The sequence below is a fragment of the Lycorma delicatula genome, chromosome 8 (genome assembly GCF_047948215.1).
Source record: "Lycorma delicatula isolate Av1 chromosome 8, ASM4794821v1, whole genome shotgun sequence".
Taxonomy (NCBI): Eukaryota; Metazoa; Arthropoda; class Insecta; order Hemiptera; family Fulgoridae; genus Lycorma; species Lycorma delicatula.
In genome coordinates, this window is record NC_134462.1 from 37,041,831 (window position 1) to 37,065,100 (window position 23,270).

Genomic DNA, 23,270 nt, shown 5'->3' on the forward strand with positions numbered 1-23,270 from the left:
CTAAAATTCATTTATCAAAATTCAATGGACTATGGTATAGTTCAAATTCAATTGTTCTACAATTATTCTGATAGTTAATGACCAGTCATACCGTTTCAAGTCTGATTCGCTCAACATTGTTGTCACTTTTTGACGTTAATGGTCTTCCAGAGCATGGATCGTCCGCAACTGATTCCCGGCCATCTGAAAATGCTTTAAACCACATACAAACTTGGGCTTGTGACAGAGTGTCATCTCCATATGCCCTTTTCAATTTTGAAAAGATTTCAGTAGCATTCTCACAGAGTTTAACACAAAACTTGATTGCACAACATTGCTCATAATGAGTATCTCTCATTTTTATAATGCACAACAAAAACACATTTCATGAAAAGCTAGTTTACATCTCACATGGCAATAAAATTAGGTATTAATACCTAACATAAATCAACTGTTATAATCTTATGTTTACTAGTAACCTTAGTGTTGCCACTTTGGCTGCCCAAAAAAACTAGTCTCATTACTTTATTTACAGACCTTGTAAGTTGTAACAAATATGTGATATTAGACGACTATACTCCTATGGATGAAAAAAATTATGTACTACAAACTGTGGACAAAATTTCTTCTAGATACTTCTGTAACTCATTACCAATCTCAGCAAGTTGTAAACACATGAAATTGGTTATGAGCAATATGTGATTTGACTATCACAGACACCTTGATAATGAAGAAATGCACAATTAGAAAAAAATATAATTTTACTCAGAGAATATAACATATATTATATAATACAAATAAAGTTCTCTTATAAAATATTATCTGTTTTTATTTATTTATTTTTTTATAAAGGAGCTGGTGTAGGCACACTCATCAATGGAGATTCAAGATAATCTAAATTTTCTGGAATGACAGGTGGTTCCTGCTGACTTCCTATTTTTTCTTGTAATGTTTCATATAACGAATGAACATCATCATTATGCTGAAAAAAAGAAAGAAAAATAGAGTAAATATGAGAGTTTTTTAAAAATTAAATCTTAAAACAGTCCTTAAAAACTTTTATTCATAGGTTCAACAGATTAGAAAGAAAAGTAAAAATATCATTTTTTTAAATTTAAGATACACATACATAATCACATTAAAATATTACACAATAAGATGAAAGCATCGCACCAACCACATGATATATGTAACATCTTAAGCATACCTAATACTATATATAATAAATTGGAACACTGGCAATTCAGAAATGGTTCTGTTGCAAAACTTTAGATGAATTAGAAGTAAAACTCTATATTTTTCTAAAACTGATGTATGGATGCAAATTATAACTTATAGGAATCAATGTATTATTGTACTAAAATCCAAATTCAAAACTTAGATTCAAATTCAAGACAAGATTAGAACTCAGAAATTCTAATACAGATTTTTAATTTCTACATGATTTACTGTATCTAAGTTATTCATTATTAAACAAAAAGAAATAAATAATAAAAAAAAAAATAGAGAAATCATGAGCATTTGACAATTTGAATTCATTTAAAAAAGCAACTGGTTTACTTTCTAATCAAAAGATGAATATTCAAAAGAAAGGTTAAATAACTTCTTATTCTGTTCTAATAAAAATAATATTTTAGTAAAAAAAAATTAAATTTAAGGAGTTGATTTTCAACTTGTTATTTCTGTAGATGTTTCAGGTGTTACAAAATTATTAGTTATAAGGGATTTTTCTGACAATCGCCCTATTTCACTTACAAAAATAGCAATAAATCAAGAACTCCAATAATAGTAAAGATATAGAGTTTCTGTCAACAAATTTTATATCTAGCCAACAATATAAATATTAATAATACTGCTTGTCTTCTATCATAAACAAATAGGTTCATTGTACTCATTATAATTCATATCTTCCATCAGTTAAGTCTTTACATGCTAAACCAAACCAGAAAAATATATTTAAAAAAAAAAATGAAGATGAAGATTACTTACAACATGTTATTGTGTTAAAAAAATATAAAAAATTTGTTAGCTACCTCTATTTTGAATTGTACAATTTATTATTATTTAAAAAAAATTGTAAATAGTTATAAATACTATAGCAGTCGCAACACAACAAGATGCAAGAAAAATGATTTTTTTCAACAAAGGTGATATATAGGATTGGTTTATTAAATGCAGCTTCATTTGTTTTTATTTAATTCTTCAAACCCTTCAATTTCTATCAAGGTGAAAATAAAAGGCTATACACCTGACAACCTGCTCAAATAATTCAATATTTAAAATAAAGTTACTGAATACAATAAAATACAATACCTGAGATGTAGGCTGTAATACTTTAATGAGTGTATGAAGACGTATTGGTGGTAATCGTGGATAAACATACCAAAGCAATTTTAACACATGCCTTATGACATTCTCTCTAGATAGTCCAGCATAAAAAAATTCATCAAATATAACTGTACAAAAATCTTCTGCTTGAAATTCTTCACCCATGTGTATCAATAACGAAACCTAAAGTAAACATAAAAATAACAATTTTCTATCAGTTTTCCAGATTATGGAAAGATCAAATTGATTTTTTATGTAAAAAAACTCCATTAGGTAATACTTCTTTTGGGTATATTTACGAGGGCTATTCGGAAATGAACTTCTGATTCATTATTAAAAGAAAACACCTATTGATAAAAAAACTATTTATTATACATATCTTATAGCTAGCTACTTTTCTACATAATTGCCTCCCAAATTAAGAAACTTGACATATTTGTAAACAAGTTTTTGAATATCCTCATCACAAAACTCTGCTGCTGCCAGTGAATTAAGCCAGGTAGTAACATTCGTTTTTCAACTCATCATTTTAAAAATGCTGTATTGCTAACCATTTCTTCACTTTCAAAAAAAAGGTGACAGTCACTGGAAGCCAATTCAGAGCTGTACAGAGGATTGTTAGACAACTCTTACTTTAAACTGTCGATTTGAAGTTGAGGGTATACTGCAGTGAGCGGTTCTCATGAAGAAAAACGATGCCTGAACTCAGCATGCCATGTAGTTTGTTTTGTGTGGCCATCCTCAATATCTATAACATCTTGCAGTAAGTTTCAGTGTTATTTTAGTTCAGGGCTATTTCGACATTAATTTCTTATCCTCAGCATTGCAAGGAGTTAAAAAACAGTGTTACTACCTGGCTTAATTCATAGGCAACAGAATTTTAAGATGAGGGAATTCAAAAACTTGTTTACAGATATGATAAGTGCCTTAATTTGGACGGCAATTATGTAGAAAAGTAGTTAAAGGAAGTAGCTAAAAGATGAATATAATAAAATATTTTTTTATCAATTGGTGTTTTTATAATAACGAATCAAAAGTTACTTTCGAAATAGCCCTCGTTTTACTAGTAGCTTGTTGGAGTAAGCCTTATCAATGGAGTAACACATCTAGTGGAAGCATTTTTTTAAATATGCAACTGAAAAATATACCAATTAAAAATTAATAATATGTACAGGAAAGGAAAAAATATTTAATAATCCACTGAAAAAATTAAAAATTAATTTCATTTTAGGAGGAATGAATTTCCATGCCATGCATAAATAATTGCAGCCACGACACATAATGCATCAAATCATGATGTTTTATCAATGATCTTTTTAGATGAATTTAAAATAATTTCATCATAAATATGTCCTACTTTTTTACAAGTACAGATCATTCATCTTTAAACAACACAACCAAATGTATAATTTAAAACAAAAAATTCTTCAGCTACACAAAAAACAAACAGGCTTTACTGAAATTATTACAATTTGGCTGCATTAAAATAGATCAGATGAATAAAAATTTAGAACATACAGTGTTCTTTGTACATAAAGTAAGCAGTTGACTATTGATTTTTTGGGGGAGGATTCATCAATCGATTGATTAGTTTGATGCTTTTCTCAATACCTTCCTGTTATATAATTCTCTTTTAACCTCAACATATTTACTACACCCTACATCAGAAATTACCTTCTACAGAATCCTCCACTATAAAATAACTAAACCTAGGATATACATTATTGTACATCCATTATTGTATAATACATAGTCTTCATCTAAAACACTAACAATTAGCCAATTTATCATTTTAAAGTGTTAAAATCCTTATAATTATAGAATATTAATATAAATATAGTCATTGTATGTATGTGTGTGGGTACATATGTATGTAAGTTTGTTCCACATGTCCTCCTAAACCACAGGACTGATTTCAATCTTGGGAAATTTATTACTAACTGAACAAAAATACTGCAGGTGTTAGACAACCCTACTGCCACCGTTGCAGGAGAGCTGAGGGGCGAGAACCTTAAATTAAAAATATTAAAGTTCTGGAACATTTGAGAATATTACAATATTTTCAAATACTTTCACATTATGGAAATTTGTAAAATTTCCTAAAAATTTCAGAACATTTTGGAGCAATCTATATCATTTTCGTATATTTTTTTAACATTACTTCATTTTGAAACAAGAAGAAAATATTGTTTACAGACAAACATTGGTTAAATTGTTGCAGCCTTGAACTCTGTGGTAGTTTGAAAGGTGTGTTCATTTGAATATATATTATATATTTGTATCTTTAAGTATGTCTTCATATACAACTTATTGCTATCTATAACATCTTTCTCAATGCTACAAGCAGGATTAATTAATTAATTAATAACTAAATTAAAATTAAATTGTATACATTTGTATAGTTGCATAAGTTATTTCTGTATAGTAGTATATTTGTACAATTGTATTAGTAATTTTACAGATTTTTTTCTTTTTTTTTTGCCTGATCAATTAATTCCACACATAAGCCTCAGGCTTGTCTCTGGTAATGTTGAATTGGAATTTTGTAGCTTGCAGCATATGAAAAATGCCATTCCTGTCCAAGATTTGAATCCAGGACCTCCAGATGAAAGGCTGAGACACTACCAACTCCAGATATTGGTGGAGATATTGTTTAAAATACATGTTTTTTCTTTAAACTCCTCACTTTTTCATTCAAATCATATTACTGTGTAGTAAAAATAACCAGCTACATTTGAAAGATTAAATTCATCAAGAAGAATTATGACCCTGAGAAATGCTGGGTATATAAACTAGTTATATATAAAGATTAGGACCGTTTATTTATATTATATATATTACACCATATTTAAGGTATAATAACTAGCTTCTAGTGATTTTTTTTATTTTTATGATTGCAACCATTATGAATGCTGTATGATGAATGCCTACACTTACTCTGAAAAGGATAGATTGGAAACTTTACCATCTAAACCAGGACTCTATTTGTTCTTATAATGTCCTTATTTTATGTTTAAAGATGTATATGAAATATTTTTAACAATGACTAATGTACAACCTATTAACCTACTAATGTGGTTACCCACATAAGTTAAAAGTTGTAGTTATTTATAAAACATAAAAATATAATGAAGAGAATTGTAGTTATTTATAAAACATAAAAATATAATGAAGAGAAATTAATGATAAACTTTCAATGACAAAAAATTAAAAAACAAAACAAAAAAAACAGTTCTTTCAAAATATGCTATGCAATCAGACTTAACATAATATTAGTTTGAATTCCAGAACCATATAAGTGAATGGGTCATGAAAACTGGTTATGTTAATTGTATATTGTGCAAATCATTGGTGCACACTAAAATTCATAACAAATAATTTACAATATTCACAAAATAACTTACAATAAAAGCATTAATGAGTATATTTCAATATTCAATATTATGAGCATATTTCAATAACAAATAATGACACTAATAAATAGCACAAAAATTATTTGCTAAATTTTATACATTCTTTTGTTTTTATATTTCATGAAATGTTAAATTTATTGTTAAATTTTGTAATTTTAAAAAATTAGCAGGAAAATTAGAAAGTTTAAAATCTGATAAATAAATCAATACCCCCAGGATATATTTATACAGCAAAATAAGGCTGACATCCTATAACAGTAACTGTTAGATTATAATGAAATTTTTTTGTGAAAAATAAAATGCTGTGCCTGAGCAGGGACTGAACCCAAACCTCTGACAAAAAGCAGTGATGCTACCACTCTGTTATACAAATCAGTTAATGGTAAAACAATGTCAAGCATAGTAGTAATAAAATTTCATATTATTAATTAAAACTAGGCCTAACCAAAAAATGTAAGAATGGATCTTCAAAGGCTCGATCGCTATCACAATTCGCCAAGGTGCCAAGAACTCTCATTAATCCTACACGGTCTTTATGTTTTGCTGTATGTAAAGTGTAATACATAGCTATAATACTGGCCACTGAACTTTCTTGAACATATGCTTGGCATGCATCTGGTGGTGGACCTGAAATACAACAATCATCAGTCATGTTTACTTTAAGTCTTCATTACTATTACTAATCTTAAAATGCTACACATATAATTCAATGATAATTAATCCAAGATTTCTTCAATTTTTTTGAAATGAAGTGGACAGACTTTATAATTAAAAATAAACTGGCACAAAATTATTTTAAGTATTATTTTTCAAAAAACTTTGTCAAACAATGTTGCTGAAATTTTTAATACTTGTGAACACCTTAAAATTTCATCCTTCCCTAATGATAAAACTAAAAAACTATTATCAATAAAGTTTCCTTATAAACTTATTTGTTTTAGCTTATTTTCTTTTCAAACGAAAGATAATTATAAATAATTTGATAAACGAATAAAATATCATAAAAATTAGAAAAAATTAAATTCCACGCAAATGTAATCTGTCACTAGATATCAAACAATAAAGTTTAACATACTTCAAATAAATTATTTTAAAGCTATCTTAACAAAAAAATTCATTTTTAAAATGTTAACTCTTTATTTTTGATAAAGAAGCTAAACAATTTCCACTGGACAATGAGTAAAAAGTAAAACATATTTCAAACATCTTGAAATGGTAAAAAGTAAGAAAATTTATAAATTTCTATTTTCATGGAAGCAGGTTACCTTCCAAATCTCTGAAAAGACAGGGAATTCCATTTTAATTCAACAAATGATCAGTGCATCACTATTTTTGTTTTTGATGATATTTGGTATATGTTAACTATCCACTTTGCAGTGGCCAAAAAAGTTTTTCTTGAGTAATAGACTATTTTCTAATTCACCAACAGGTAAAAACAGCCATTTTCGTCACTTTTTCAATGAGCTGTAGCATTCTTATTTTACATCATAAAATGGTCAAAAAGAGCTTTTTGGAAGAGTAAAGGTAGAACTTCATCTTAGTGTACTCAAAATTCATTTTGTTACATAACCAACTCCTGTAATGTTTACTGTAGTTATGTTTACAAAATGATGTTTTTTTTTTTCAAATTTCAAGTCCAAAATATATAGTGAAGGGCTTAGGGTAATAGACCTGTTTTTTAACTTTTAACTCTTAGGTACTAGTAGTACTTATAAATAAAAAATCGGACCGTTAGTGAGTATCCTTCATTAAAAAAAAAAAATGGCCGCCAAATTGTAAGATTTTGAAAATGTCTCATTTTTTGGGCCCAAAAACCAGATGTCGAACAGGTGGCAAAAATCTGAAATGTTTACAGCAGTAAGTACTTTTTATTTACTTTAAAGCCAAATAAAATTTATTTTGTTACACAAAGGGGTTGACGAGTAATAAAGCCAACAAAACGGCTAAAAACACTCTTCCTTCTAACTGTAAACAACGTATCCAAAAATACTGATGTTATGTATTTTTTTTCAAATTATAAAATTACAACTAAACTCATTACAATGAATAAATTTATAATTAATAAACAGTCAATTACAGAATAAATAATAATTACAAAATGACAAACAATTCAAACACATTAAGAAATTGTTCAATTCACTTTTATCTGATTTTACTCCTGCTAATAATGGAAGTTATGAATAAACCTTGCACTTTTTGATAACAAACTTAACTAACATAACTTAGTGCTCATGCCAATTTTTTTATTGAGTAGAACTGATAAGTCCTCATTCATGTCTGGTGTAATGTTATGTCATCTTTCAGTACTTGATAGAAAAAACTCTGAAGGCATGAGAACCTTTAAAATATTTTCCAGTTGAACCCATATTTGATTATCCTTCAATGATTTATTGAATGAAATACCAGGACCCTTCCGATGAAAAAAGTGTATTCAATATTCTTCTTCATTTTCATGTATTTTGACTTCAATGACTTTACCTAACCACCACTTGCCATTGTATACACAGCAGATATATTTTTTACATTTTGGCTTTGGTAAACTTATAAAGCAATCAGAAACACTAATGTCCACATGAATTGATATTAATGTACATGTTTCTGATTCAGAAGTCGCCCAGACTTTCAGAATACATTTCTGACTTGTTGGAACATAAATGTGAAAGGTTCTTGTTTCTGGGACTGTTGTGATTACTTTATAATGAGAATTGAGGTATATTATTCAGTCTCTTGAACATCTTTATTAGAGCAGAAAATAAATGTTATAATTTTAATACTGTCTTTGCAATAATTGTACATTTCAGAAGATGTAAAATTTTATTTTTGCCTATCCTTTAAAAGCACTATCCTTTTTAATCACAGTCCTTTTTACAGGTTCACCAATATCATCACATAGTCCTTTTCCATGGTATAAGGCAAATAAATATCATTCAGCTGCGATTTCAAAATTTTCTAGATAGCAGCACAAATTTATGAATTTTTTTTGTTTTTATACTGGGTTGAGGAGCCATCAGTAAAATAAATTGTTTAACTTGCGGTAACAATGTTTTTACTTTATTTATAACTTGCTTTTGGAAGCAGAAGAACAATGTAGTATTCTGCTTCAAATACTCACTGATCACACAGTAGCTTTGGCTTTGTAATTTTCCTTCTTTTTAAAATAGATGTACTGTGGCATAAGTTTTTGACCAGTGATATGTCTGGCCTTCATCCTGTATCTTAAAAGGAAAATTTTGAGAGACGTCTCCAACTACAATACATTTCACACACACACACACACACACACACACACACACACACACACACACACACACACACACACACACACACACACACACAAAATTTAAGTTCGAAATCAGCAAATTTTCAAAAACCAATTTTTAAATTGTGTTTTACTTCGAAGGCTGTGTACAATTCTTTTAAGTTACATAATATAAGCCTTTTTTTTAATATTAATTTTCTTCCTATCAGCTTGCCTTACAGAAACACAATCCTTCTTGTCTGGCATCATTTGGCTGTGCTCATCATTCTGGTAAAAATCTTGGTCACTTTTAATAAAATTTTCATCAATTACATGATTGGATTTCTTTTTGCTGATTTGTGGAAAAATTCCACTTGTTTTAGCTAATTATTTGGATTGATAGGCTAAATACTGACTAACACTAAACTCATTTTGAATTTTTTGAATGCTCCAGCTGCTTGGTAATAAACTTAAAATATTATTTATTCCTCAGTTGATGTAACTGTTTTCATTCTATCCTTTATTTTAATGATTAATTCTTCATATTCCCTACCTAAATCAGCAAAATTTTGTGGACTAAACTGTTTTCTTCTGTAGAAATATTTAAATCAAAGGAATCGTTTAATTACTGGTAATTGACTCGCTAATTTTGTAACTTTATAATTAAAATTGATTGCTTTACGCTGCTTGATAATTTTTGAACTTTAATGAGGGAAATGTCAAGTGCTGAACAAACTTTATTCACCGAATTGACTATAACACACTGAGGCATTCCGGTTAGCTTTCTGTATCATCTTGTTTTTTTTTTTTTGTTTAAGCATTTTGTACACAATGCTTTGCCTGGAATTAATTTTAAATTTGGATTGCTTGTTGAAAGTGTCAAGAGATTTTTCTCAAAGAGATTTCTTAACCAATTTAGTGTGACAGCTAAATGGGTCAGAGCAACTTCACCCATAAATATGAAAATATTTATCTAAATATTTGGTTTTATGAAAAGTACAGATATTTTTTGTTTCCGTACATCCACTTCTTAAAGATGTCAATGTTACTTGCTGCTCAGTAAAATCTAAAATATCATGCACTATTGAAGATCTATTGTAAGTCAATTTGTGACATACTGTTTCAGTGTGAATGCCAATTGAACACACCATAATCCATTTTTATAAAATGCAAGGGTTCTTACAATAACAATACTGTTAGTATAAATTATGAAACTACCAATTGTACCTCACTTTGTCTTATCCCAGTTTCTCTATAGCTAAAATAAAAATTTCTCTAATTAATAAAATTAAAAATAAAAGATACTGCATAAAAAAGAAGTTCTAAAGAACTTCTTGCATAAGTTTAGAAGTTGTAAAAAGAAGTGCTAATAAAATTACTTTATAAACAAGTGTACATACCTAACCACAGTATTAACACTAGTAACAATACAACATATCACATTGAAGTCAAAACAGTATAGTTGTCCCAGCAAATCTATGAGCTTGTGACATCACGTGCTGACGTCTCATTATATTATTATTTCCAAAACATTATTTTTGCATATAATTATTATTTTTATTTCATTTTTCAACTTACAAACAATACGATGCACCCAAACAATACGTTGTTTTGTGTTCAATTCTTTCCACTTGAGTTGATTACATGTATAAAAATGCTTAAAAACTAATCTTGTAAACAATAACAATTCCTTAACCAATGACTAATGCTCTGATTGGTATTATGTACAGGCCTATAAAAATTTACACATGTACTTAGAAACGATGTCTTTCGCCAAGATTAAATTTTTTTTAATATATTAGTTTTTGTGTTATTTCTGTTCCGTGTGTTTTGGTGAGGTTTGTTATAGCAGAATTTAAATCCGTAGTTAAGAAAAAAACTTAGGAGTCAAGCACGTGAAATTATCAATAATGTTTATTTTGACGACAAACATATAATTGGCATTCAAAAATGCAAAGAAAGAACTACTGCTGCTTGTGGAATATCAAGAACACAGACCATCATCAAAAACTCAGAAGAGAAAAAAAGACATGATTTTTCAAACATCCCAATCGTGTTCTTTTGGCAAGCCGAAAAAGTACAAACAACATTCGAAACCTATCAGTGGACTGGACAGTTTTGATTTAGGTGTAGTTAAAAGAACAGTAAATGAATTTTATTCAAAGAAGAATGAATTACCTACTTTAAAAAAAAATAAGGCAAGAACTTCAGTCATCTATTGATTTTAAAGGCAGTGAATAAACTTTAGCTGTTATTTTGAAAGAGTTAGGTTTCAAATGGCGTAAAATTGGAAATAACAGAAAACTTTTAATTGAGAAATCTGACATCAGGTGAACTGATATCGGATATCATTTGCAGGCAATGGCCAAGTACAAACAAAGCAATGTTACAATTGTTTATTTGGATGAAACATAAGTTTTAAGTTCGCATCGTTCAACAAAGTCGCGGTCCGATGGTATTATTGAGGGACTTCATGTACTGATTAATAAAGATGACTGTTAATAGTAATTCATCTGGAGGAGAAATTGGTTTTATTCCAAATCCATTACTAACTTGGAAAGCCAGTTCAAAAAGTGGCGACTACCATGAAAACATGAATACAGACATTTTCATGAAATGGGCACATGAAAAATTGATTCCAAATCTCCCACCAATGTCAGTAGTAGTTGTTGATAATGCCCCTTATCATAATACAGGTATTGATAAAGTGCCAAATTCTAATTCCAGAAGAAAAGATATGACCGATTGGCTGGGGAAACCCTACACTCCATATAGTTAAAAAATACTGAAACCACAGTTATATGAATTAGTAAAGTTACATAAAACTGAAGTAAAAAATATCACCTGGATGAACTTTTGAAAAAAAACACGGATATTGTGTTCTTAGACTCCCACTGTACCATCCAGATTTGAATCTGATCGAGATGGTATGGTCAGCCGTAAAAATACAGGTAGCTGGTGAGTCATAACACAACATTTTCTTTCACAAATGTTGAAAAATTAACAATGGAGAAAATTAATCGACTGGAAACCCTAATGTGAAAAAGTAAAAAACATTGAAAAAGAGTATGAAAAACTGGAACCACTGACAGATAAATGACAGAAGTGTACTCTGACAGTGAAAATGAAAGTGACAGTGATTTGTTTAGTGAGGATGGTGAACTTGTAAGCTTTTGTTTATTATTAAAAATTAATAATTTAGTACAAATAAAGGTTTTAAAAGAATTAATTACATGTTGTTTAAAATTAGTAAATGTAACTATGATAGTTATTACCATGTACAATATGATAATAAGTAATACTTCAATTTGATGTTTTCAGGCCGAGTAGTAATATGCAGTCTGCTCATGACGTACCAAGCTCATACATTGACTGGGCCAAGTATAACTGAGCCTTCTACAATTTTTTTTCTTACATTCAGGATTACACAAACATTCATGTCCATGCATGTTTATTCACTTTAAACATGAGTTTGTATGTATGAGTCATACTTTAAGTAACAAACTATCTAGAATATATGCTACATCACTATAGACATATCAAAATATTTAGTATAGTAGGCCTACATTATTATCTAAATAAAATACATGCTATAAATTTTTTGGATATATTTCATTGTTCATGGTTATAAGGAACGGTGTTTTTAGCGGTTTCGATGACTTCATTACTCATCAACCCCTTTGAGTAACAAAATAAATTTTGTATGATTTTAAGGTACATAAAATGTACTTACTGTTTTACACATTTCAGAATTTTTCCACCTGTCCCACATGTGATTTTTGGGCTCCAGGAATGAGACATTTTCAAAATCTTACGATTTAGCAGCCATTTTTTTTTAATGAAGTAACAGTTCAATTTTTTTTTTTGTATGTACTACTAGTACCTAAGAGTTAAAAAATAAAAAAACAGGCCTGTTACCCTAAACCCTTCAATATTTTCTTTGGCCCAAAATTTGAAAAAAACAACAATTTGTAAATATAACTTCAGTAAAGATTGCAAGATTTGGTTATGTAAAAAAATTAATGTTGAATACACCAAGATGAAGTTCCTTCTTTACTCTTTCTTTGAAAAAGCCCTTTTCAAAGCTCTGTATGATGTAAAATAAAAATACTACAGCTCATGGAAAAAGTGACAAAAATGGCTGTTTTTACCTGTTGGTGAGTTACAAAAGTTTTTACTCAAGAAAATTTTTTTTTTTAAATTAAAAAAATATTTTTTGGCCACTACAAAATTAACATATATTTAATATTAGTTATCATATATACCAAATATCATCAAAATCAAAAATAGTGATGCAATGAAATTTTTGAAAATTTGTTGAATTAAAATAGAATACCCCGGGCTTGAAATTGTTTCCAATCTGATAAACTCATCATTTATAAAAAATAATTTAAAAAGTTGATAGGTTAGTACAATATAAAGTTACAAAGTTCATAGAATCATATTTTTATAAGTTCAGGATTTATTATCGGTAACCATTTGAAAAGGATTGAAAACTGTTTCTACATGGCAATGCATCATATAGAAAGAAATAATTTAAATGTGGTGGCTGCTCAAATTATTAGTTTGATTACTTACAGAGTACTGCGAAAAATACCAATTCAAGTTGCCTGCTTGGAGGAATCCAATGTTTCCTTATAAATAATAAATTTTAAATAAATTCACTCAATAAATTATGAGAACATGATATTTGCTCAGTTTTTCCATTCAGTAGAATTAAGACATAACAAAATGTTATGTACTCCATTTTCCTTCTAAAGTAAAAAAGTTTATGATCTTATTTTCTAATATTCTTAGTTTTACAGAAACATTCTGTAAATAAATTCTGTAAGAATACATATGAGGGTACGGTTAAAAGTTCCAGGCCTGGATAAGAAAACAACATTTTTCTAAGAACATTTTGATGTATTTTTCAACACAGTCACCATTAAGGTCTATACACTTAGCCCAGCATTCCACAAAAGCGCTTATGCCAGTTTTGTACTTCAGTTTATCCAAATCCTTAAAATAACACTTACAGTGGCAATAACTTTATTACTGTTCAAAAATTTCCTCCCTCCAAGCCATTAGTTTAGATTAAGAAACAAGTGACAGTCACTGGGAGACAAATCAGGTGAATATGTAGGGTCTTGGAGCAATTCGAACCATAAATTCATTAATTTTTACCACTGCCATGTCTGAAGTGTGAGCTGGAGCATTTTCTTGATAGAAAAGCCCTTTTTTTGCCAAATGCAATCATTTTTACTTAATTTAATTACTGAGATGCTACAACAGTGGCATCATATTTGCCATTTATCGTTTCACCCTTTTTAAGAAAATCAATCAAAATTATTCCATGTGCATCCCAAAAAACTGTTGCCATAACTTTTTGTGTGAAAGGTTGTTTTCGTTTTTTTTTGGAGTAGGTTGACCTTTTTCAACCCACTGGTTTGGCTGCCGATTTGTCTTAGGGGTGTAGTGATGAACCCACGTCTCATCAACCGTCATAAATCAATGTAAAAATTCCTCTGGATTACATTGAAAGAGCTCAAGATAATTACTTGAAATTTTTTTAGCAGTTTTGGTTGGGCGTGAGCAAACGCGACACTGATCTAGCGCACAGCTTGTTCATGCAAAATATTGTGCACATGTTCACTGTCTCTCACTGATCTGCCAAAATGATTTTATGTACTTTTTCTATCATTTCTGGCATAGTCACTTCAGTAGGGCGCCTACTACAAATTTCATCTCTAGTCCGTGTTTGACCTATTTTAAACCTAGCATTTGCAACCTAGCATTTAACTGTGGTTGTATTTGATAGAGAAGAGTCTTTCAATGTCTCTTCTTTAATTTCCTTTGCACTTAAGCCTTTCAGAAAATCACTGCATGAATTTCCAGTTTTTCCATTTTCCAAAAAACACCCTAATTTTCCTCTTTGATGGACTGTAAACACAGCACTAAGTGATGCAATGACTTAGAACTCTTGTAGTAAATTAATGAAGAATGAAATTGTGCAACGCCGTAGAAAAATTAGGTGTACTAATGCCATGTCTGTGTGAGGCCTGGAATTTTTCACCCCACCCTCGTACTATATATAACATTTCAAAACACTTTTAATATGATGAAACTGACATATAGAGAAATACTAAAAGGATTAAGAATAAAAATAATTTTGTCTTTAAGTGTCAAAAAGTGTTTAAATAAACAAATTTGAATATCTGATCACAAAAAATCAAAATGATATCAATACAAATATATTCCAAAAATCTTTACAATGTTTAGTCAGCAAATACAAGTTCAGTCTTATTCACCAATGTTCCCTGACATTCCACAGCACTGATAACAATAACAAATAATTAGTTCACAAACCTTACCAGGATTAAAAAATAAAATTACATCAATTTATCATTATAATTAATCTACAAATAATTACCTGAATGTTCAATAATGGTAATCGCAGATTCTCTCTCATCAGGAGGTAACTTTGAATTGAGCGCCCTAACTTGATCATCAACCATTAGAGACATTAATGCAGGTAGGAACTTTGTTACAACTTGACTATCTAATTTTGGCTCTTTGAATTCCTTTAAAAAAGATTGGATTTAATTAATCCTTAAATTAAAAGTACATTTAAGAAGTTTATAAAGTCACATCACTAAAGTAATATTAGAGGTTTAGTTTATATGGATAACAACACTCTGAAAAACATGATTCATGATGAATAAAAACAGCTTTGAAAAAAATATGTTTATATAGCTTTTTTTTACTTTATACTTAATAAAGATCGCTAAAACTTGATATAATGTAATATAACGAGCTTATTATAACAAACTTGTTATAATATATTTAATACACAACATTAAAAAGAAATAATGGAAAGATTAATTACTATTATATTGATGCACATTTTTCAGGGTAAAATAATTTTTTCAGATATGATTACTGATTTGAATATGACAAAATTCTAACCATTAACAACTGAAAACAATAAAAAATATGAAATAAACCTTTATTTTTCAAAGAATATCAAATGTTATACATTTTGCATAATTTATATTACTACTAATTATTTAAGAAGAAAAAAATGTTATCACATAAAATATTAAATACACCAATAATCCAAATTTGAGTGAGTTTTTAAACAAAATTTTATTTTTTCAATTCTGATTTATAGTTAACCATGATATATTATAGTTAATCATGATAACTATGTAATGTTTTAAGGACACAACAAATTATTCGTAAATGCAGATTTATTATTTATTAATTATGATAACCAATATGAATGTAAAATACTATACTTATTAATTTTAAGTATTTTTGAAAAACTCAGTTTTTTCACAGTTCACTTAAAAAATTCAGATTTTTCTTTCAATTCAAACTAATTTTGTTCAATGTTTCAAATAAAATTAGAAGAGATGTGGCATTATTTTAAAATTTCCATTCATTTATGATGACTTTCAGATTAAACGGTGTACTGCAATGTACTGTTGATAAATGCCAACCGTTCTTCAACTCAACCAAAACTAAATCAATTATGTTAAATTCTGGGTGGTACAGAGAGCCATTAATACTATCTCCTGATATATCATCAATATTGTACTAAACACAACTTTTTTTTATTCATTTATTTATTTTTATTAATTCACACAGTTTAATGTTTTGCATTTTGTCTGAAGAGAATGTAGATTTCTTAACCAATTTTAGGGATCTACTTTTTTAGAAAATTAAATTTATGCTTTATCTGTAAGAATGTTGTGATAGGATGCACTGTCTAAAAACAACATAAATTTATTTAGCAAAATAGGTATTAGTATTTCTTGTAGCTGTTTCCAACGATTTTTTAAATTGATTTCAATGTTGTGATTGCCAGTATTTGAGGTTGATTTCCACAACATGAAACTGGAATGAAAACTGTTTCACCTCCTGCACGAAGTAATAATAAAGTAATAACTTTTAAATTCTTTGTCCTTTAGAATAAGGAATTTCATTTCTTGAAAACTTATTTTATGAGACTCTTTTTTACTGTGAGTGTGGCTGCTGTAAAAATAAAATTTATCAGTAGTGAACTGGCTGAGCTTCTTCCTTAAATTTCTGAACTTGTTGAAGAAACAGAAATTCCCATTTTACTCATTTTAGTTTAATTATAGCAGTACTAGATGTACCTTTTAAATGAACATTAATTGTTTAATAAAAAGTATAGTTAAATGATTATAAATTACATACTAAGCAAATTCCTAAGATCTAGCCACTCAAATATCCTAAGATTTCTAAGCACTAACCTGTGCAATACGTTATAACAAACAATGATAATAAAGTACCCTACATTTAAAAAATATATTCTCAAAATTCAACAGCACATTTTCCTAAAATAATTAACACTCACACACTTATGAAGTACATTCACACACTTCACCAAAAGAAGTATTACTTCAGCAATAAATGAAGAAAGTATGCAGGCCATAAATATTACATAAAAGTGGTGATTACAAATAACAGAATAAGTGGAGATATACATAAAATAACTAATAAATTTCTAAGGGTAATGTAAGTCACTATGTTTTGTCTGTGTAAATAAAATCATCAGAGTTAAATGATGTATGGTCACTTATTATACTGGATGGGTGACGGGGCAAAGAACAGGATTACTTTGACCAGGATATTAATTTGTTGCTCTTAAAAACCATAACAGTCTTTCTTATGACTGTGATGCATGTAAAACAATACACGTAAATGACACTAATCAAGTTTTTTCCAAAAAAATTATGTTCATTATAGACACACTTCAAATGGTGAACAAAGTTAAAGGTGAACTGCTTGGCTGAATATCACCTACATTCACTGTGTTTGGTATCATAGTGACATTGGAGTGTACAAGAGTATATATATTTATCCAAGTCCATACTTACACATCAAACACCTTCAGCCTATCTTTTTTGCTTTTTCTAATGTATATGTAACACATTGTAAAAGTACACTAAAAATAGCACTTCATCAAGTCTAAATCTACCTTAATACATAATAATAATTTTTATTAGATGTTTCCTTAGCCATTAATAATTATTCTAATTTTTATTTAATCTCCACGTTTTTCAATGTTCTGTCAATGTGTACATAAGTACTGTACTGTTTTACTTGGTCAATTTTTTTCTTTTTTAGCAAACTTATTGGTTTTCTGTTTTCTTTTTATTTTCGTATTAATGAATAATTTTACGAATATACTTTAGTTATATTCTAAACTAACAATAATGACAAAAATGTATCGTAGTTCAAACCGTATATTATCATTAATCAATAACCAAACCTTATTCTATAACAATTACAAAGTAATCTTGTAACATAAGATAGGTGGGCCAGACTTATACAATTAATATGTATGGCCATAGAATATGTAAAAATATTTAGCTATTGATAATTAAATTTATCAGCTAAGGATTAGAAGATATTTGTGCATATACACATGGCGCATGCGCGTGCACGCACACAGAGAGAGACAAGGTCTTTTCAGAAAATAACTGAACATTTTTGATTACATACCAATGAAGATATTTAGTGACGTGCGGCTGGCAGCAATGTGTTCTGCATAACCTCCTCTGTAACCACATCCACATGTTCTTGAATTGTTGATATCTAATTTAGTTTTCATGTTATTATTACTTGAGTGCAATGTGTTTAAGTGTTGGTAGCGATTTTTGTAAAATGCAATAAAGAGCAATCGTACAACATAAAATTTTGCATGAAACTGGGGAAAACTATCACAGAAACGTTTCAACTTTTGGAGATGATGTTCTGGGTTGTACGCAATGTTACGAATGGTTTTCACAATTTAAAAGTGGTCATCAGTCAACTGAAGATGGCCTTGACCAGGAAGGCCTACGACTTCAACTGATGACACCTATATTCAGAAAATCAATGATCTGGTGGATGCAAATCACCGACTGACTGTCAAAGAACTTGCAGAAAAGGTTATCACCTCAATTGGATCATTTCATGACATTTTGAAAAAATTAACATACAAGGAGTTACAGCAAAGTTTGGAATTTTCACACTGTTTGTAATTGCTTAAAATTTATTTGTAATTAATTTCCTCTAAAGGGATATAAATTATTATAACAATATTAGATTATGACTTAACTTTTTTCTTTCTCTCTACACTGACTGAACTCACAATGCTTTTCTAAAAAACAATTTTAATAAATTGATTTTTATAATGGTTGAATACAGTTATCAAAAATTATAGCCACAGCATCATATGTGATCATACATGACTATTTTTATTAAATTATTGAAATCATTAAATGTAGTTCAATAAGCTCAGATTTGGCAATCAAAGATCAGTGACCTTCAAGAAGATCTATTTCAAGCAATTGCAGTGTGATACTATCTCATTGAAACCAACTGTAATTTTGATTTTTTTTCAGAGTTGGCCAATAAAATTTTTAAATAATTACTATTAATTATTTTTTCAAGGAATTTTCTATTTTATAGGTTTCTATAATATACGAGGAATGTTCACTTTAATCGGGGACTTTTGTTAGATTAGAGTGTAAATGGAGATACCTGTGCATTCTGCTGGTTGTACACATAAGTTACCAGTATCATCTATTACTGCACAGCACGCCAACGTGAAGCAACAACAACAGTCAGTGGTAAAGAACATGGCATCCAATGTACTGAATGGATATGTCAAATAGTGCATTGTAATAAAATTTCTTGTGAATGAAGGCATAAAACCCAGTGAGATTTATTTGCGATTCCTTGTACAGTATGGTGATGAGAATCTTAATTGCAGTAAAACATTTGAGTAGTGCAAACATTTTAAAGAAGGCCATACTTCAGTGAGTGATGATCCTGGTCGAGGTGGTTTGGAGCCACCAAAGTTATGACCTCAGTTTTTTGGAATAAAAATGGCACATTCATGTTGATTTTCTACCCTATGGAGTCAATATTAAATTAATAGTGAGTACTATTGCAAAGTTCTTCAAGATATGCACAATGCTCTCAAGAAAAAAAAAAGGCATGGTGCGATCACTAAAGGCATACTGTTTCTGCAGGACAATGCACGACCACATACAGTCTACTGCATGTCATGTACACTACAAGATCTTGACTAGGTGTTACTGCCAAACCCCCCATACAGTCTGAACCTTGCTCCCAGTGATTTTCATTTGTTCAAGCCCTTCAAATTGTTCCTAGAAGGCATTTCAACTCCAACAATGAGGTGAAGCAGTCAGTCCTATCTTGGTTTCGACGTAATGACAAATCTTTCTATAATGCAGGTATCCACATACTAGTGAAATGCTGGGATAAATGTAGTAGGGGATTACATCAGGAAATAAAATTATTTTTTACTATCTTAAGTGTGTTCTACATTTATTAAAAATTAATAGTCCCAGATTGACCCGAATGTCCCTCGTAATTTTCTGAGGATCTAGTTCACAGCACAACACAAACTGTGTTGAAGTTGTTTACTAAAATTATAAGAGTTTCCAGATAAACAAAACCAAGAATCTGATAATTAAGTATGCATACAGATTAAAACAAAATTTTATCTAAAAATATCAGAGATATTTATATTTGATATTTTATCAAAGATATCAGTCACACCTTCAAAATTTTCCGAAGAAATAGAACAAAAAGATAATAATTTTTATGAAAAATATTTACTACGTGACATAATACATTAATGCTTGAATATATACATACATATATTGTGATGCAATTCAAAATGACTTTCCAAATACCTGTAATTATAAAATAATAGTAGCTCTGTAAGTACATTATACTAAAAATTCAAGACTAAAATATTAGAAAATAATTTTCTTTGAGTTTTAAAACCATTGAAATAACAATATATTAAATTTTTAAGGATACATACCTGAGAATCAATCATTACCCAGGCACTAAGTCCAAGCGCTAACATTCGTAGAAGTAAAATTAAAACAGTGTTTTCCTAAAATGAAAAACAAAGGAGATATTATTTTCATAAAAACAACATTATAATAAAAATAAATCTACAATAATTAAATCATTAAATAAATGAAATTTATTATCACTATAAACTTACATCGAAAGAACAGATTTTTTTCATAAAGTTAATTTTGAGAAACTGAATACGAGGGGAAATCAAAATATAAACGGGATTTTTATTCCTGAGCGTTTACGGTTGGTAGGACTGGGCCCATGCTTCTAATATGCTTGGGTGGGGTCATTAGGAGTGGGGAGAGTCAGCCATTCCACACTCCCAACCAATTTGTCAGTAACGCTCACGATGTCAAAGCAAGAGGTGCACTCCTCCCTACATAATACGTAATTATAACATTTCTTGCTCGTGAAGGAGTTCAAACGATGGAAATTTTCTGGAGATTGACTGCACAGTTCAGGGACCATTTACTGTCAAGGACTCATTTGTTTGCATGGCATAAAGAGTTCAAGGAAGGACAAGAACGAGTGGAAATTCTGTAACACAATCGCCATCCTTGGACCAGCATTAAAGACAAAAACATTCGCGCAGTTCGAGATATTCTTGAAGACAATTGACAGGTGGAGTATCTGAAATTGCAGAACAGGTTGGAATAAGTTATGGGAGCTGTTAAACGATCATCATAAATGACCTACAGTTCTGTAAACTGTGTGCCAGATGAGTCCCTCACCTTTTGACCAACCAGAAGTTGAGACATCTGAAGGTCTGTCAGAGGCTTACAGCAAGGTTTGCGAAAGAAGGTGATACATTTTTTAGTCGGATCGTCACCTGAGACAAAACATAGGTTCACCACTATACTCCCCAGTCGAAACAAGCCATTATGGAATGGCTCAGGAAAGGAGAGGCAGCTCCAGTGAAAGCCAAGACTCGACTGTCAGTTGGCAAGGTTCTTTCAACAGTTGATTTCTTCCATGAGCGATGCACAATCAATGCTGCTTACTATTGCAAGCTGTTGAACAAAGTAAGAACTGCATATCATCGCAAAAGATGAGACCAACCAATTCGGTAGGCCATCCTCCTCCATGACAACGCCAAGCCCCATACTGCAGCTCTAACAGTCTCAAAACTACAAGAAATGCACTGAACTCAACTTGATCATCTTCCCTACAGCCCGGACCTATCGCTCTGCAATTTTCATTTGTTTGGGCCACTTACAGAAACTCTAGGAGGACAACAATTTGAAGATAACGAGGGCGTGGAGAGATTTGTGGGCAATTGGCTCCTGATGCAACCACTTTCATTCTATGATGCTGTGATAAAAAAACCTTCCTTCTCGCTGGAAAAAATGTTCTACGGCATGAAACTATGTAAAAAAAAATAAATTATATTTACCTTTCCTTTTTTCAATAAATAAATTTAAAAAAAAATAAAACCCCATTTATATTTGATTTACCCTCATATTTTAATGGGCAAATGGTTATAATTGTTAAATATCAGTTTTTAAAGCTATGTGATAGTAATATTATAGTAAAAAATTCCATTGCAAGATTTATTATATTCTTCTTCCATCCAAGCAACTGAGAGATTATTTGTTGGGTAACTAATCATAATAAAACAAAATTAATGTAAACTACTGTTATAATTTTTTAAATTAAACTCCATTAATTAAAAATGGGGTATACACTCAATAACATTTCTAATCTGAAATCATAGTGTATTGGTATGATCACAGAAAATTTCATTAGAAGCACTAGTACACTGTGCCAATTTTGGTAAGTTAATATACAAGTTTGTTAAAAGGTCAACTTACCGATTGTTTGAAAGTTACCAATTATTGTATTATAGAGGACAGTCACTATTTTGATTAAACTTTTAAATCAATTTCTCTGCTGTTTTTTTCCAAAAAACTTTGAAAAACTAATTAAAACTCATCTGTCTGCAACAAATTTTATAATTAAAAATATTGTTTTTTAATTCAATATAGGTTCAGTGGTTTTAAATCTTAATTGGGACTGCACAATTTTATTAATGATATTTATTCAAATATAAAAAATAAAAAAACAGAAGAAGGTGGGCTGAGCTGTTCTTAATAACCTTTGGTTAGGAAAACAAAAATTTAGAATGTGGTGGAAAGTGTGTTAGATTTAAACTTCTCTGTTTTCGTATGCTGTTTTTATGCATTTATATATTTCATAATGTTTAGGAGGGGTCAATTTTTTTTGAACAGGTAGATCTTGACATTAACAAATCACAATTGGTTGTCAATTCTGATTTGCAACTATAAGATGGTTGCAGAATGGTGACTGATTTTAGTTGAATATCTTTTTAATTTTCAGTGAGACTTTAAAGCTCCATCTTGTTTAACCAACGTAGAACACTGTAAGTCAAAGCAACTCAGTGTACAAAAATG

At 29.6% G+C, this 23,270-nt stretch overlaps 1 protein-coding gene across 3 annotated transcripts in view; it reads right to left on the reverse strand.

The window, feature by feature from the left end:
- Positions 1-730: 730 nt before the first annotated feature.
- NELF-B (negative elongation factor B) overlaps positions 731-23,270 on the reverse strand; it is a 50,204-nt gene continuing 27,664 nt past the window's right edge. For 2 of the 3 annotated variants that reach the window (XM_075373269.1, XM_075373268.1), the window contains exons 8-12: positions 20,816-20,890; positions 15,371-15,521; positions 6,166-6,347; positions 2,293-2,490; positions 732-961 (exon numbers count right to left, since the gene is read on the reverse strand). In XM_075373269.1, coding sequence (XP_075229384.1) covers positions 824-961; positions 2,293-2,490; positions 6,166-6,347; positions 15,371-15,521; positions 20,816-20,890 — 744 coding nt within the window. In that variant the 3' untranslated portion in view covers positions 732-823. Of the gene's footprint in view, positions 962-2,292; positions 2,491-6,165; positions 6,348-15,370; positions 15,522-20,815; positions 20,891-23,270 lie in introns of all 3 variants that reach the window. The other variant, XM_075373270.1, reaches the window with a different exon arrangement.